Source organism: Olea europaea, chromosome 1 (assembly GCF_002742605.1).
Source record: "Olea europaea var. sylvestris chromosome 1, O_europaea_v1, whole genome shotgun sequence".
NCBI lineage: Eukaryota > Viridiplantae > Streptophyta > Magnoliopsida > Lamiales > Oleaceae > Olea > Olea europaea.
In genome coordinates this window covers 14,095,111-14,111,287 of record NC_036237.1, presented here as the reverse complement: position 1 = coordinate 14,111,287, position 16,177 = coordinate 14,095,111, and the positions used below count along the sequence as shown (strand labels likewise).

At 36.2% G+C, this 16,177-nt stretch overlaps 1 protein-coding gene across 1 annotated transcript; it reads left to right on the top strand.

The window, feature by feature from the left end:
• The first annotated feature begins 7,489 nt into the window (after positions 1-7,489).
• On the top strand, positions 7,490-8,725 carry LOC111404711. The gene is made up of 2 exons (XM_023033480.1): positions 7,490-8,412; positions 8,461-8,725. The coding sequence occupies exons 1-2, from the start codon at positions 7,490-7,492 to the stop codon at positions 8,723-8,725; spliced, it is 1,188 nt and encodes a 395-aa protein (XP_022889248.1).
• The last annotated feature ends 7,452 nt before the right edge of the window (positions 8,726-16,177 follow it).

Sequence of the window (16,177 nt, the reverse complement as noted above, 5' to 3'; positions counted from 1 at the left end):
TTAATCACAAATGGATCGCCTATGAAGTATAAAAGGGAGAAAGAACTTAGAAGCAAAGGACTGAATCCAAAACTCTCGAACAGAGAATATGTAATTTTCATTCCTTTAGCTTTTAGACTTAAACACTTCCTTTTCTGTAACTCGTGTGCTTGCGCCCCTTGGAGGCACGTTGTTTTTCGTTTCCAATTGTAAAGTTCATCGCCAATAAAAAGAACACCCCTTTTTGGGACTTTGTCTCAAGAGGTTTCGTCTTTTACACAATCGTCTGATCCTCTTTAATTGTTAGTGAATTAACACGCGCGAAACAGAAGCACCCAAAAAAAGTGAGACAAACAGAGTTGTGGTGCCGTGGTGCTACATTTAGGGTCCCGCAAGGAGAAGCTAGGAGGTGGTGCCGCGACATTGTACCTTAGGCATTGCGGCGCCGTCGAATGACGCAACTAGGCGCTTTTTGGCCCATTTGAAGTCCAGAAGAAAATCCTATTTTCTACACATGGGAAGGTACCTATAAATACAATTTTCTCACACTTTTAAAGAGATTCATACATTGAGAGGCAAGAAATACGCTTTGAGATTGAAGAGAAGATTCGGGGAAATCAACAACCAATTCAACATTTAGAGTATTGATTGGAAGAGGAAGAAGATCTTGGTACAAGATTGATATTTTTTCTTTTACATCTTTACTACAAATCCAGTGATATATTCTATGACGAATTATTGTTTTTTCTCTTTCGTTATGAATAGCTAAATCTCATGTTAGGATAAATAATGTAACATAATTGGGATCTTTTATGTCTTTTAATTAAGATTTTTGTTTTTTATTTTTCTCGTGTTGATTAGAATATGAATTTAATACCTTAAATTACTTGATCACTAATTTAATAATTTAGTAAATCATTTACAAATCGAGAAGTGAGTTTATAATTTAAACCATATAATAAAATTCGGTAAATTGGTTTAAGTAGAGGTACCTATACTAATTATTGCGGTCAAAATTGAATTATTAGGATAAAGAATTCGTTTAAATAAATATGATTTGCATAGAGATATGAAATTGAATTAGTTAAATATGTTCAATGAAAACTCGAGAGAGGTTATTTGAATACAATTGGAGAATTCGACCAAACATTACTTTAGATTTTATGAATCTTAATTTAAGATATAAATATGATTAACAGGCGAAAACATTATTTAATTTCTAAACCAATCTTGTGTGTATCCAATTGTTTTTCACGTATTTAGATTAAAAATCAAACCATACAAATTTTTATTTGCTTTCATCGAATAGTGGTTGAAGAAAAATTAAATTAAGTGCTGAAGTATAGTATTTATGGGAACGACAATCCAAACTCATGGGTCCACTTTATTACGTTTTGCGATCCGTACACTTGCAGATATAAAAATGACATTAGTTGGCATCATTATGACGACACACAAATCATGTAAATTGGGCTTATTTAGGAAAAATGATTATTAGAAATATAAGCCCAATTCATGATCATGATCCTCCTCTATCATGATCCTCCTCTTCCATCTTATTATAGTCGTCGATAGAATGTCATTTCCTTCCACGACAATTGATAAGTATAGCTTCTACACTTATTCAAGGTCCTGAATGATGATATTTTACTATTCTTTGTACATATTGGTGACTAATTTATTATTTATTACTTTTATTAGAAACAGTTATGTAAGGGTGAAGAATTGGAATAAAAACGAAAAATAGATAAAAATGGCAAAATTCAAAGTTTGGGGGACTAAAATGTGATATTCAAAACTTGTGAAGGACTTTAAATTGATAATTGGAGATTCATAAGATCAATTGGATGCAATAAAAAGTCAAAAGGAATGAAATACAATCAAAGGATCTTTACAAATCAATTTCCAACCTAAAAGGATATTCCAAAATTTCAACCAGAGATTGAGACCAATTTTCGGAATAGTAAATATTTGAATTGGAAAAATTCTATCTCTAAAAAAAATTGTAGCCCTTTAAGCTATCTTTCCAACGAACTTTGAATCACTTTAATCGAATATTAGGAGGGAAAGTTATGAAAAAAAATACTGAAAGTTGTGCTGAGACAAAAATATGCACGCCCGAAGACAATTTTCCTTATTGATTGAAACTCTTTTTGAAGGCAATTTGGACGTGAATTTTAACCTAATTTCATTATATAAAATACAAGAGATGGGCAGCCATTGAAGGATTTCTAAAATCTCAAATTAAGTCCATATCGTAAAATCATTTAAGAATAAGGGGCAAATCCATTATAAGTTGATGAGGTGAACAAATCTAACAAACGATTGAATCTTATACATCAAGAATTTAAAGAATCAACTATTAGGATTGATAATCATGAACAAGAATTGGACCGTAACATCTCAATCTTATATTTATAAATTTTGGGTGATATTCTTCAATTCTTCTTGTTGTTTTATCATTAGAAACATGTTTAGCTAATTTTTTTTTATTGTATTGGATGATTGAGGAATCCTATTTTTGTTTATTTTAATTTTAGACTTTAATTTAGGTACTTCTTGCTATTTCTTTTTGTATTTTGCATTCCATTGCATTATTTAATTGTTTGGGCATCAACTCAATAGTTAGTTACTTGTTGTAGTGTAAGAATACTCACAAGAAATTTAGAAAACAGTAAAATTAACACGTGGCAAAAGGTATTTGAATAATATCTATGGTATGTGCAATTAGGAAGATAACCTAAACTAAAAGTATGATTTTCATATGAATTCAGACTAGGAACAGGATCAGGTCATCTTAATCATACGTTGGTGTATCTTGAAAAAGAGCATTTAACATATTTGCGCTATCGATTGTTAAAAATACATAAAATTAACTAGATTATTAATTAATAATTGAAATAGATGGAAATAGGGTGACTCATGAATCCAATACAAGCATATTCGATAAAACCACAATTTAGTTGCTTTATTAGTATAGAGTAGAAGTAGTATAGACAATCACGAAATCACTTTTTTGCTATCACTTCTCACTCGAATTTAATACTAACTATTGAACTACATTTTAAATCTTATTTCTCGTGGGAACGATAAACTTGAAACTCATTATTTCTATTCCCTGTACAACGATCCCATATATTTGCGGGTCTCAACGTAACAACAACTGTGCTTATAGTTGCAACTGATTGCCTGCCTATTAACAGTTGATGCATAATAATCTCAATGTTAGATATAGTTGTCTGCAACTCCACATAACTTGTTTCGTTCTTCTTATGCTCCACATCTATCATCTAATTATTTTATACTCATAAGATGTCGATGCTATTGTCAATTTTCTCACAACATATTTGTCATCAACTCAGAATATCTTGTTTCGTTCTTCTTATGCTCCACACCTATTAGTTCATCATAGTATGCTTACAATGGGCAGGCTTGTTTGAGCCACATTATAGGGAAAAAAATGCATTATTGATATCAAATCAATGAAAAGTGTGCGGTTAAAAATTAGGAAAAGTTTTAGATTTGTGTGTAATATTATTTTATTGAAGAATGTGTGATTGAAATGATATCAAATCACTGTTGAAGAATGTATTTTTTTTTAAAATAATGTGGCTCAAACAGGGGCAATAAGTCATTCCTACTGTCAATTTTTTTCAAAAGCTTAGAGTCATGCTCTATCAACAATTCTGACATCTCGGATCTAGTTGTGCTCTCAATAGTGGGTGGAGGAATATGATGCGAGGCGAATATGTGTACTTCCTGGTGGTATGGTGATCGACCAGTGATGAAAGCATATCAAAACCTGTTGAAAAATAGACATCAATGGTCATGTACGCCCTGATTACGTAGGTCGATCAAAATTAACATAATGTGCTTGTGATCTCATGCCTTTCTAGATGCATTTCTCCATCCCTATAGGTCGTCCTTCTTAAATGTTTACTTTAGTCTTACCAAACTCTCCACTAATGTCTATATCCTGACCAATACTTACATCCTCAACCACTTCATCCTAGACCAGTTCTTCCTCATGCCAATCACGAGCCTTTAAACCCAAATTGTCATTTAGGCTAACCTCCGATATATTCAATTCAAACCACCATTGTTGTCCAACCTCACCCTAGGCTAGGTGCAAGGTAGTGAATACCTTTAGCTGCAACAAAGATGCGCATATTGCCATTACATACAAGCAGCTTGTGAAATACTATCTCATAGCATATATGCGAATACCTTATGGGTTGTGAATAATTTTTTATAAGTTTTGGGGTGCGACATCTTTGTCGATTGCCAACTTATTAGAATAAGTAGCAATGTTTAAGTATATGATCAATTAACTTACCTTTATAGCCAAAAGAAAGCCATAAAGAGTGTAATGCAATTTTTCATGCTTTGTCGCTTACATAGTCATTGCCAACTTATTCCAAATAGAGTTAATGGACCTTGTACGAGTTCATAGCCTACTACTTGTGTTGTGTGAAAAACTGGGACTGGATTAATCCAATACTAAGTTTTTGGAGAAAATATGAGACTATAGGCACAATATGAAATAAAGATTACAAAAATACAATAATAATAATATAATTTGCAAAGAATGAAGATTTTATTATAATATGTAAAAAAATACAAAGATTTTGTATTTACAATATTTCTAACTTACTATAAGGTTAAACACCCTTAATTAAATTTAGAAAAGAGCCAAATATATATGAAACAAGCAGCGGATGTCCAAACACAAATAGTAGAGTTATAGATGGAAATGAATGCTTAAAACGAAGTCAAAATACGAAATGGGTCTAGGTCGGATAACTATGCCGCTCGAGTGCCAGGCAAGCTGTAGCTCCACTACTCAAGTGCTAGGTGGACACAAAGCCTCTGTAGAAATTTTAATGTTGTCTCTCGAAAGCCAATTTAGCAACTAGCTAACGAAATTGCGACGATTTTTCTCCTTTGTCCATTATTTGATCTCTTCAAGTCCAACTTTCAATTGGGCTTCCGAATAGAACTCGAGTTACGCCTAATTTTAACAATCTCTAACTTGACAGAATTTCACTGCAATGTACAAACTTCAAAGATTCTCCAACTGTAGACAAATTCCTCTACATAAATTTCAACTCTTCAACAGCAACATCCAATATCCAAATTCTCTATCAAAAATTTTCAACTGAAAAGTTTCTCCACCTTTGTCACTCCAACTAGGGCAAAAGTAATCTAGTGAGAATCAAATAAGGCTGAAACATGTTATATAACAAAATTACAATTCCTTGCATCAAAAGAAAAAATTTGGCTAGAAAAAATGCTCTTTACTGCATTCATACTGATAAGTGTGTTTTTACACACTTATTTAGCTCACAAATATGACTTAAACATGGACAAAGTAGTTGAGTTATGACTTAATCTCGTTAAATTCATGCAATGTAGGTGTTTCTATGGAAAATATGGAATTCAGAAGAAAAGAGCAGAAAAAGGACCAAAACGAAACAAAGCGATAGTTCGGGGACCAAAGGTGCAAATATTGGAAAGTTGAGCTAAAGTGTAGAACGAGAATGAAAATTGCCAAGTATGAGCTTGAGAACGATACAAGATGATCGGAGGAAGAAAGAAGTAATACTGGACTGAATTGAAGAAAAGTGAAAAATGAAGGACTAAATTGTAATTAATCAAAAGATGAGCCGAGCAAGTGATCAAGGAATTGATTGACCCAAACGTCAATTAGGAGTCAATATTTGATGATGGAACAAGGGAAAGAAAGAAAAGAGATTAAGAAAAGAGAAAACGAAGTTCAGGGACCAAAATAGCAAAGTTGAAGTTACAACCTTACGGCCTCACAGAATTGTACCATGCGGCCGCACAAAAGGTTGCAGGGATTCCATGGGCCATTTCACTTGAACCATGCAGCCGCATGGCTATAAAAAATGAAAAAAATTCTGAACTTGCATTTTTGATTGAAACTCTTTCGGGGTTCCGTGATGACATGATATAAAAGCCAAAATGCATCAGAAATAGGAGAGAACGTCCAGGGAGAAGAAAATTACAACTTTTGGAGGCAAGAAACACGATCTTGAAGCCGATTCCACAAGAATTCAAGCGGATTTTCAAGGCTTTATTCAAGATTTCAAGAAATTTTCATACGGGTGCTATTCTTTCAATTTATTAATTTCGTTTTTTATTCTGTAATTATGAATATTCTAGGCTAGGTTTTCAATTCACTAGGTGATCGATGAACCATTGTTTGTTATTTTAATTTCATATTTCATGATTTTAATATAAAGACTCGTTTGGACAATTTGATTGGTTTATATGCATTGATTTTCTTCCGCAATTAGTGGCCAATGATTGTGTGAGTGTTGATGACTTATTTCTTACATTCGAGAGAAGTGGAATATGTTCGATAAGGTGTAAATCAACATAGGGTCCGATAGGGGATAGAGATATACCCCTATGCTTTATGCAATTCTCTAATTGTTCACAAAATCACATGCATTCTTATATATTTGCATCATCTATAGAGATATAGGCTGGTGGTGTGCAAGAATAGGTCTAATATATATCGAGAGAATATGTTGGATAGATTTAGGAACATTGAATTGGCAAATTTCCATCGGGTCATTGATTTTATGAAATTAGGATTTTTATAGCTTCAATTGGGGATTCATGATCCTAGTGACTTTACTTTGATTCATTTCCATAAATTAGCTTTTGAATTTGCATAATTTCATTTACTTGAGTGTTTGAGTCGTTTAATTAGAGAAATTTCGAGATTAGGGTTCCTAATTGAGAAATTAGGATTTTTTAATTGAAATTACGACTTTTTGCATTTGGACCATATTTTCACTCAAGTAGACTCGGTTAAGGCTAGATTATATAAAATTGAACTACTCAATCTCTGTGGGACGATATTCGGACTTTTAAAAATCAACTTTATTATTTGTCACGATCCGTACACTTGCGGTAGTTTTAAATCGAAAGAATTATTTCGTGAACAAGTTTTTGACGCCGTTGCCGGGGATTGAGTATTCGTTTAATTTTATTCAATTTAGTACTAATTCGAACTTTTTATTGTTAATTTTATTTTAGTTCATTTTATTTTATTGCTTATTTAATTTTATTACTTAAGTGCTTATTTTAGTTATTTAAGTGTTTAAATTGAATTCTCTTGCAGAAGTACATGCCAAGATCTGCTGAAGGAGAATTACTCCCAGTCGATCCAGAGATCGAACGAAACTTAAGAAGAAGGCAGAAAGAAAACAGAGCAGCGAGAAATCAGATGGAGAATGTACAACACAATCATGTTGTACAAGACAATTAAAGAGGGGAAGAAGATGAAGGAAACATGCTCGTTGGAGAGTTCATGACTCCTCAAATCATTCAAAGACAGTCCAGCATTGTATATCCACCGTTCGGGCAGCTAAATTTCCAGTTGAAGACAAATGTGATACAACTGTTCCAGAACGGACATCAGTTTTATGGAAGAATTGAAGAGAATCTGCACACGCATGTCTCGCGTTTCTTAGAGATGTGCCAGCATTTCAGATATCAAGGAATCTCTGACGACGCCATAAGATTAAGACTGTTTCCACATACTTTGCGGGACAAGGCGATTGAATGGCTTGATTCTCAGCCGATAGCCAGCATTACTACCTGGAATGACCTAACTCAGAAGTTCTATACTAAGTTCTTCCCACCGGCTAAGATAGCAAAGCTAAAGCACGACATATCTATCTTCAGGCAAGGTGAATCTAAGAATTTCAATGAGGCTTGGAACAGATTCAAAAATCTACTAAGGAAGTGTCCACACCACGGGATTAGCAAAGGACGTCGGGTCCAATATTTCTATGCGGGGCTACTTCCAGCTTTCAAGAGCATGGTTGACTCTTTGGCTAATGGGTCATTGTCCACGAAAACAATTGACGAAGCATTGAAGTTATATGAGACAATGGCTACGAGCTCAGCAATGTGGACCATGGAACGAGCAGTACCAAAGAAGACACCAGGAGTTTATGAAGTGGATGTATATTCAGCGTTATCCGCTAAGATTGATTCCTTATTTCAGAAGGTGGAAAACATGACTCAGTCAGCTAACGCAGCGCAGACAAAGAAGGCAAATTGTGAGGAATGTGGAGCTGAGCATGTGACAGCAGAATGGCCAATTTTGGCACAAGGAAAAGAGCAAGCAGATTTTGCTCAATGGGGACAACGCCAACAGAATAACACGTATGGAGAGACCTACAACCCAAGCTGGAAAAAGCACCCCAACTTTTCTTGGAGCAACCAAAATCAGAATAAGCCACAGGGGCAATATCAACAGCAAGAGAAGAAGCCTCAATTGCAAGAAATGTTCGGAAAATTCATGGTACAGACCAACCAATATGAGGAGGCGAACAACCAATTCATGAAGAAGACAGAAGCCACTCTTCAGGACCAGAATGCAGCCATCAAGCATTTGGAAACTCAGATGGGACAGATGACAGTTGCATTAACAGGTAGAGCACCAGGCAGCTTGCCAAGTAACACAAAAGTCAATTTCAAAGAGCATGCAAAGGCTATAACAACGAGAAGTGGAGTGCAATTACCTGAGAGACAAGTGAATAACCCCGAGGCAAACAGAGAAGAGATATCTCCTGAAGTAGAAGAGACTTTGGAGCAAGAAGAGCAGACAAAAGAGCCAACACCGAGTGCAAATAAAGGAAACTCAAGGTACAAAGAGACTGCAACTGTGAACCCATATGAGCCACCCATGCCGTTTCTATAGAGGCTGAAGAAGCAAAAGATGGAGCAGCAATACAAGAAGTTTCTTGAAGTCTTCAAGAAGCTCCATATCAACATCCCATTCGCTGAAGCACTGTTCAGATCCCTAGTTATGCAAAGTTCTTGAAGGACATCCTATCAAACAAAAGGAAGCTAGGAGATCACGAGACAGTTATGCTAACAGAGGAGTGCAGTGCCAAGATTAAGAGAAAGCTCCAAAATTGAAAGATCCAGGGAGTTTCACTATCCCTTGTACCATTGTTGAAGTTTATTTTGATAAAGTTTTATGTGATCTTGGTGCAAGTATTAACTTAATATCATTGCCTGTTTTCAGGAAATTGGGATTGGGAGAAGCTAAAGCGGCCACGGTGACCTTATAGCTGGCTGGCAGATCATTGACACATCCACGAGGAATAACTGAAGACGTATTGGTTAAAGTGGAGAAGTTCATATTCCCAGCAGATTTTCTGATTCTGGATATGGAAGAAGATAAAGATGTTCCTTTAATACTGGGCAGACCATTCTTGGCCATAGGCAGAGCTTTGATCGACGTTCAGAATGGGCAGTTGATACTGAGATTGGGAGAAGAACAGGTTTCATTCAATGTCTTCAAGGCTATGAAACTACCAATAGAGACTGACAGCTGTTTCAGGGTTGACATGATCGATAAAATGATTGAAGAGTCGTTTACATTGCAAAATCCATAAGATGTATTGGAGGCCTGCATTGCACATTCTCAATCCACAAAATCTGATTCTGTGGACATAGAAATGTGTGTAAGATTTTTGGAGTCCAACCCACCTTACACTCGAAAACGATACTTTGAGGAGTTTGGGACAGGGCCTGATAAATCACAGCCATCCATTCTGAAGCCACCAAAGTTTGAACTTAAGCAGCTGCCCCACACCTAAAATATGCATATTTGGGGGAGTCTAATACACTTCCAGTGATAATTTCAAACATGGTTAGTGAAGTGGATGAGAAAAAACTGCTTGGGTTCTTAGAGATAACAAGCAGGCAATTGGGTGGACCATAGCAGATATCAAAAGGATTAGCCCTTCCTTATGTATGCATAAAATTCTCATGGAGGAGAATTTTTTACCAAAATTTGAAAGTCAAAGGAGGCTAAACCCAAACATGAAGGAGGTGGTAAGAGCTGAGGTGATCAAACTTCTGGATGCTGGAATAATCTACCCGATATTAGATAGTGAATGGACTAGTCCAGTGCAAGTTGTGCCCAAGAAAGGAGGAATTACAGTGGTTCAAAATGAAAAGAATGAGTTGATTCCGACAAGGACGGTAACAGAGTGGAGAGTTTGCATTGATTACCGCAAACTAAATACCGCTACAAGGAAAGATCACTTCCCTCTTCCGTTTATAGATCAGATGTTGGAGAGATTGGTAGGCCATTCCCACTACTATTTTATGGATGGGTATTCGGGTTATAATCAGATACTAGTGGCACCGGATGATCAGGAGAAGACCACCTTCACATGCCCCTATGGTACCTTTGCATACCAAAGAATGCCATTTGGACTTTGCAATATTCCTGCCACATTTCAGCGATGCATAATGGCAATTTTCTCAGATATGGTGGAGAAATTCATTGAAATCTTTATGGATGACTTCTCGGTCTTTGGGACCTCATTTGATGAGTATTTGGAGCACTTAAACTTGGTTTTGCAAAGATGCAGAGAAATGAATTTAGTATTGAACTGGGAGAAATGTCATTTCATGGTTCAAGAGGGAATAGTCTTGGGACATAGAGTATCGGCAAAGGGGATAGAGGTGAATAAGGCGAAAATTCGGGTCATTGAGAAACTACCACCACCTACATCAGTAAAAGGAGTTCGAAGCTTCCTTGGGCATGCAGGGTTTTACAAGAAGTTTATAAAGGACTTCTCCAAAATCACCAAACTTCTGTGCAACTTGCTAATGAAAGAGGTATCTTTTGAGTTTAATGAGGAATGTTTGATAGCATTCAATACTTTGAAGCAAAAACTAACAACAGCGCCTGTGATTGTGTCACCTGATTGGGATTTGTCCTTTGAGCTAATGTGCGATGCGAGTGATCATGCAGTTGGTGCGGTATTGGGACAAAGAAAGAATAAAATCTTTCATGTGATATATTATGCAAGTAGAACTTTGAACGACGCCCAAATCAACTATGTGACAACCGAGAAGGAATTGCTAGCTGTAGTTTATGCATTCGACAAGTTTAGATCGTATCTTGTTGGGTCTAAGGTCATCGTCTACACAACTCATGCCGCTCTGAAGTACCTTATGACAAAGAAGGATGCTAAGCCGAGATTCATCCGCTGGATATTGTTGTTGCAAGAGTTCGATATTGAGATCAAGGATAAGAAGGTTAGTGAAAATGTGGTAGCCGACCACCTATTAAGATTGGAATGGGATGAACCTGAGATGTCAGTTGATATCAACGAAATCTTTCCAGATGAGCAAATTCTTGGAGTAGAAAAAGTCCCATGGTACACTGATATTGTTAACTACCTTGCTAAGTCCATTCCTCCACCCAAGTATTCTAGCCATCGAAGAAAGAAGTTCTTTGCAGAGCTGAAGTATTACTTTTGGGAGGATCCCATTCTCTATAGAAGAGGCGCAAATCAAATAGTCAGAAGATGCATTCCTAAAGATGAAGTACCGAAGATTTTAGAGCATTGTCACTCTTCTGTATATGCTGGGCATTTTGGAGCTTCAAAGACTGCTGCAAAGATCCTACAGTTGGGTTTCTATTGGCCTACTTTATTCAGAGACACATTCGAGTATGTGAAGAGATGCGATAGATGCCAACGAACCGAAAATATCTCAAGAAGAAATGAGATGCCACTAAACTACATCTTGGAGGTTGAAATATTTGATGTATGGGGAATAGATTTCATGGGACCTTTTTCCCCATCGTACTCAAATCAATATATCTTGGTGGCCGTTGACTATGTCTCTAAGTGGGTGGAAGCTATTACATTACCTACCAACGACGCAAAAGTGGTAATAGAGTTCTTGAAGAAGTACATATTTACAAGATATGGTACACCGAGGGCGATAATAAGTGATGGAGGCAAACACTTCATAAATCGTCAATTAGAGCAGCTGTTGAACAAATATGGGGTGAAACATAAAGTAGCAACTCCATATCATCCACAAACCAATGGGTAAGTTGAAGTTTCAAACAGGCATTTAAAAAGAATACTGGAAGTTACAATGAACTCATCCCGAAAAGATTGGTTTAAGAAGTTGGACGATGCACTGTGGGTTTACAGAACAGCGTTTAAGACACCAATAGGAATGTCTCCATACCGCTTGGTTTTTGGGAAAGCATGTCATCTACCATTGGAGTTGGAGCACCGAGCATATTGGGCTATGAAACAGTTGAATATGGATCTCAAGGCTGCTGGTGAAAAACGACTGTTGCAACTTAATAAATTTGATGAGTTGAGAATGGAAGCTTACGAGAACTCAAAGTTGATCAAGGAGCGCACCAAGAGATGGTATGATTTACACATTCAGAGGCGAGAGTTTGAAGTTGGCCAGAAAGTGTTATTATACAATTCTAGACTCAAACTCTTCTCAGGAAAGCTAAGAACAAGGTGGTCGGGTCCTTATACCATAACTAAAGTGATGTAATATGGGGCTATTGAAGTGAGTCACGAGACCAAAGGCACATTCATCGTTAATGGGCAAAGACTAAAACATTATTGGGGCTGTAACTTCCCTAAGCAGAAGTCCACTGTGCAACTCAGCAACCCAACGTGAAGAAGACACAGGAAAGTCGAGCTATCGACTATAAACTAGCGCTGGGTGGGAGACAACCCACTGCATCCTTCAATTTATTTTATTACATTAGTTTAGGAATTTGTTTAAATTTCGTATGTTTTACTAGGTCATCGATTATTCACACATGATAGTCTAGGCTCTACACGCTTATAGTTGCATGAGTCGGGGCTAAATAAAGTGTTTTGGGTGTTTGAGTGTGAAGGAATGCATTTCGAGGTTCAAAGTCGTTTGTTTTATTTTATTTTTCAAGATGCTTTTCAAAATTTTTTGTAAAGAATTGGTTTTGATGCCAAATTTTCGATTAGCATATTCCCTTTCAAGTCAAATTTTTATTTTTATTTTTGGGAATATGGCCATACTTCCCAAACGATCTCAAGTTTCGTTCACACGCCACTGTATACCATCCATTCTCCTAGCGTACATGTTGAACCTACCATTCATAGTCTCTACTTTCCTTCTTGCAGCTGTGGCTTCATTCATAGTGCCCAATGTGTAGTCTCGGGAGGAGTAGAGGTCTCTCTGCACTTTTTCAACAGTGGTGGTCATCGTCTCGAACCTCTACTAGAGATTTTGTATATCCCTGCTAGTTCCAGTGGCGGTGGCAATTATCTGTCGAAGTAGCTGCGAATCCATTTTAGCTGGTTGTGGCGGGGCTTGTGCCAGGTGTATATTTTCAGCTGCTTGTCCTTCTCCCTACTCATTATGTCTTTGCTGCTCAAGTCGGTCTTGTTCTCTCTTCCTCACCCTAGCTTGTTCCTGAGCTTCAAATGTTGTGTGCTTTATCAATGGGCTTAATTTCTCAGCCATCTCCCCTGCCTCAACTGTAACACCGACGGCGAGACATATCCCGCTAATCAGACTAGGGAAGATCATCGAAGACCACCTATTTCCCCAGGTCCCCAAATTCTGTATGTGGTTATAGATAAGAGTAGCTAAATCAACTTTGCATCCTCGGACTAAATGATATATGAACCCAGCAGTTTGATTCGTGAAAGTTGTCCGATGCGATGTGGGTTCAATATTATGGCACATGAAGACCCAGATGATGGCTATGGAGGGAGTAAGCTCAATTTGATGCCACTCTGCTGTGGGTAGGGGCCAAGCATTTTCTCTTCCCAAGAGAACCTCCGCCGCTTCATTCCAATTGAATTAAGTGGGAATCGGGATCACATTGTCCAAATTAAGATTGTAGAAGTCATGAATGACGGCTGGAGAGAACATTATCCACTTACCTTGCACCCACGTCTGGTGTAAGTGTTCAGAATTCGGAGTATCAATTTCACTATTGAAGTTTGCATAAAATTCGCGGACTATACTTTCATAAATCGGGTGTGGCTTTTCTACAATCCTTTCCCATCCACAGATTTGTATCAGATTTGTTAACTCAAAACCACGAAAGTCCTCTAACTGGACCTGTCTCTCTGGTATCATGCCCCAATGGCGTATTATGTTCTCATATCGAGCTAATGTTTTTGCATTTCGGAATCTTCGTATACTTCCTATTAGCTCTCTGGTGCGGGCTGTACCGGAGGAGGAACCAACTTTTTCTTTTCCCTTTGAGGTTCCCTTGTATGGAGTTTTATGGCCAAAAATGGGTCTATTACTAGTAACTGAGTACAATGACACAACCAATAAAGTTGGTAAGATGAATTCACACATAACTTTTAAATTTAATTGAAATGTATTCTTTAAAAAAGACTTCGAATTAGACTCCAAAGGTGCAGAATCCAACTCAAAATCCACCTAAGTTATGAAAATATGATTGATCAAAGATTATATATAATATTGCAAGACATATAAATGAGATTTTTTTATGTACATTTAATAAAACATAAGCTCTTTTACTAACCTTCAACAGTGCTCATGCATCCTTTTGAATCAGGAATACTCAAGGAGATAAAATTTTTCTTTAGATTTGATGTGTTTCACTGCATCAAGTCTTCTAACCATTCCATCAAACATCTTTATTCTGACCCGACCAATACAGCTATTCAACAAGGTGTATTATTATCGATCATTACAACACCTTCTTAGACTTCTTCATATGTTGAAAGGACACATATGAAAAGAACAAGCTATATAAGAATCTAAACCATGTCAGATGTGGAGTTATAGTTAGACATAAGTAAAAGCTCTCCATCACTGTTAGGATTTTCTACAATACATGTTTCATAATTTTGCTTTATTCTCCAACTTATAACAATCTTTTATCAAGTGCCATTTTTTGCAATAATTTCAAAATTTGAAGTTAGATTTTGAGGGTATTTGAGAGACATTTTTATGTAAAAATCAAACCATGTCAGATGTGGAGTTATAGTTAGACATAAGTAAAAGCTCTCCATCACTGTTAGGATTTTCTACAATACATGTTTCATAATTTTGCTTTATTCTCCAACTTATAACAATCGTTTATCAAGTGCCATTTTTTGCAATAATTTCAAAATTTGAAGTTAGATTTTGAGGGTATTTGAGAGACATTTTTATGTAAAAATGTATTTTTGAATAGTAAATTGATGGAAATGTGTGGTTGAAAAATAATGAAAAGTTTTTTTTTATTTACGTGATATTATTTTAATAAAGAATGTGTGGTTAAAAAGAAGAGAAAAAAATACATTTTGAAAAAAATGGGTACCAAACGGGGCATTTAACTTGCCCCTCACATGACCATCATTAATACTGTGGCCATCTTCATGAATCTTAGATGCAACAAGATGTTTAATTTTTTTCTTTGAATACAGAGTATCATAGACTTCTTCGGTGGTGAGAGTGTCACGATTATATAAAATTGTGTCTCTAAAAGACATGTATGAAGCAGGCAATGAACACAATAAAATCAATCACAAATCTTCATCATATTTAACCTCCAAGGTATCTAAATCAGTGAGGATTTCCTTAAAAGCAACTAGGTGATCCTAAAGAGATGTAACTTCTGTTATACGATGAAAATGTAGACTTTGCTTTAGACATAATTTGCTAGCAAGACTATCCGTCATGCATAATTGCTCCAACTTTAACTGTAACATAGCTGCTGATTTTTTTTTTCAAAACGCCCCGAAGAATATTATTTGAAAATTGAAGATGTATTTGAAATAAGGGTCTTTTGATCCTCCATTGTTTCTTCTTCAGAGTCAAATTTGTCGGCATCTTGTCAATCTCAACAACGCATTGCCCAAATCTATTTGAGCGAGTATTGCTCGCATATTTACTTCCCACAAAGAGAATTTTGTGTTGTGATCTAATAGCCAAATTTTATACCTTATAGTTCTCATCACGAAATATCAAGTTGAGTTCTTAACTCAATCAAAACCTCAATCTTCCCAAAAATTGTAAAACTAAAATCTATGATACCAATTTGTTGGAAAAAATGTGAGATTCTAGGCACAATATGAAATAAAGACTACAAAAACACAAAAACGATATAATTTGTAGAGAGTGAGATTTTATTATAATCTGGAAAACAATACAAAGATTTTGTATTTACTAATGCTTTTAACTTATAATGAGGTAATCCACGATTGACTGAATTGTAGAGAAGAGCCAAATATAAATAGAAAACAACTAGGGGATATCCAAACCCTAATAGTAGAGTTGTAGATGCAAAGGATTGCTCAAAATATGTCAAAATGCAAAACAAACCTGAGCTAGATAACAACGCCACTTGACC

Bases quoted from the DNA above. Each gene is read 5' to 3' on its own strand.
- LOC111404711 (XM_023033480.1), top strand. From the start codon at position 7,490: ATGTGCCAGCATTTCAGATATCAAGGAATCTCTGACGACGCCATAAGA. The intron at 8,413-8,460 runs GCATTTGGAAAC...ATTAACAGGTAG, and splicing joins GACCAGAATGCAGCCATCAA to AGCACCAGGCAGCTTGCCAA.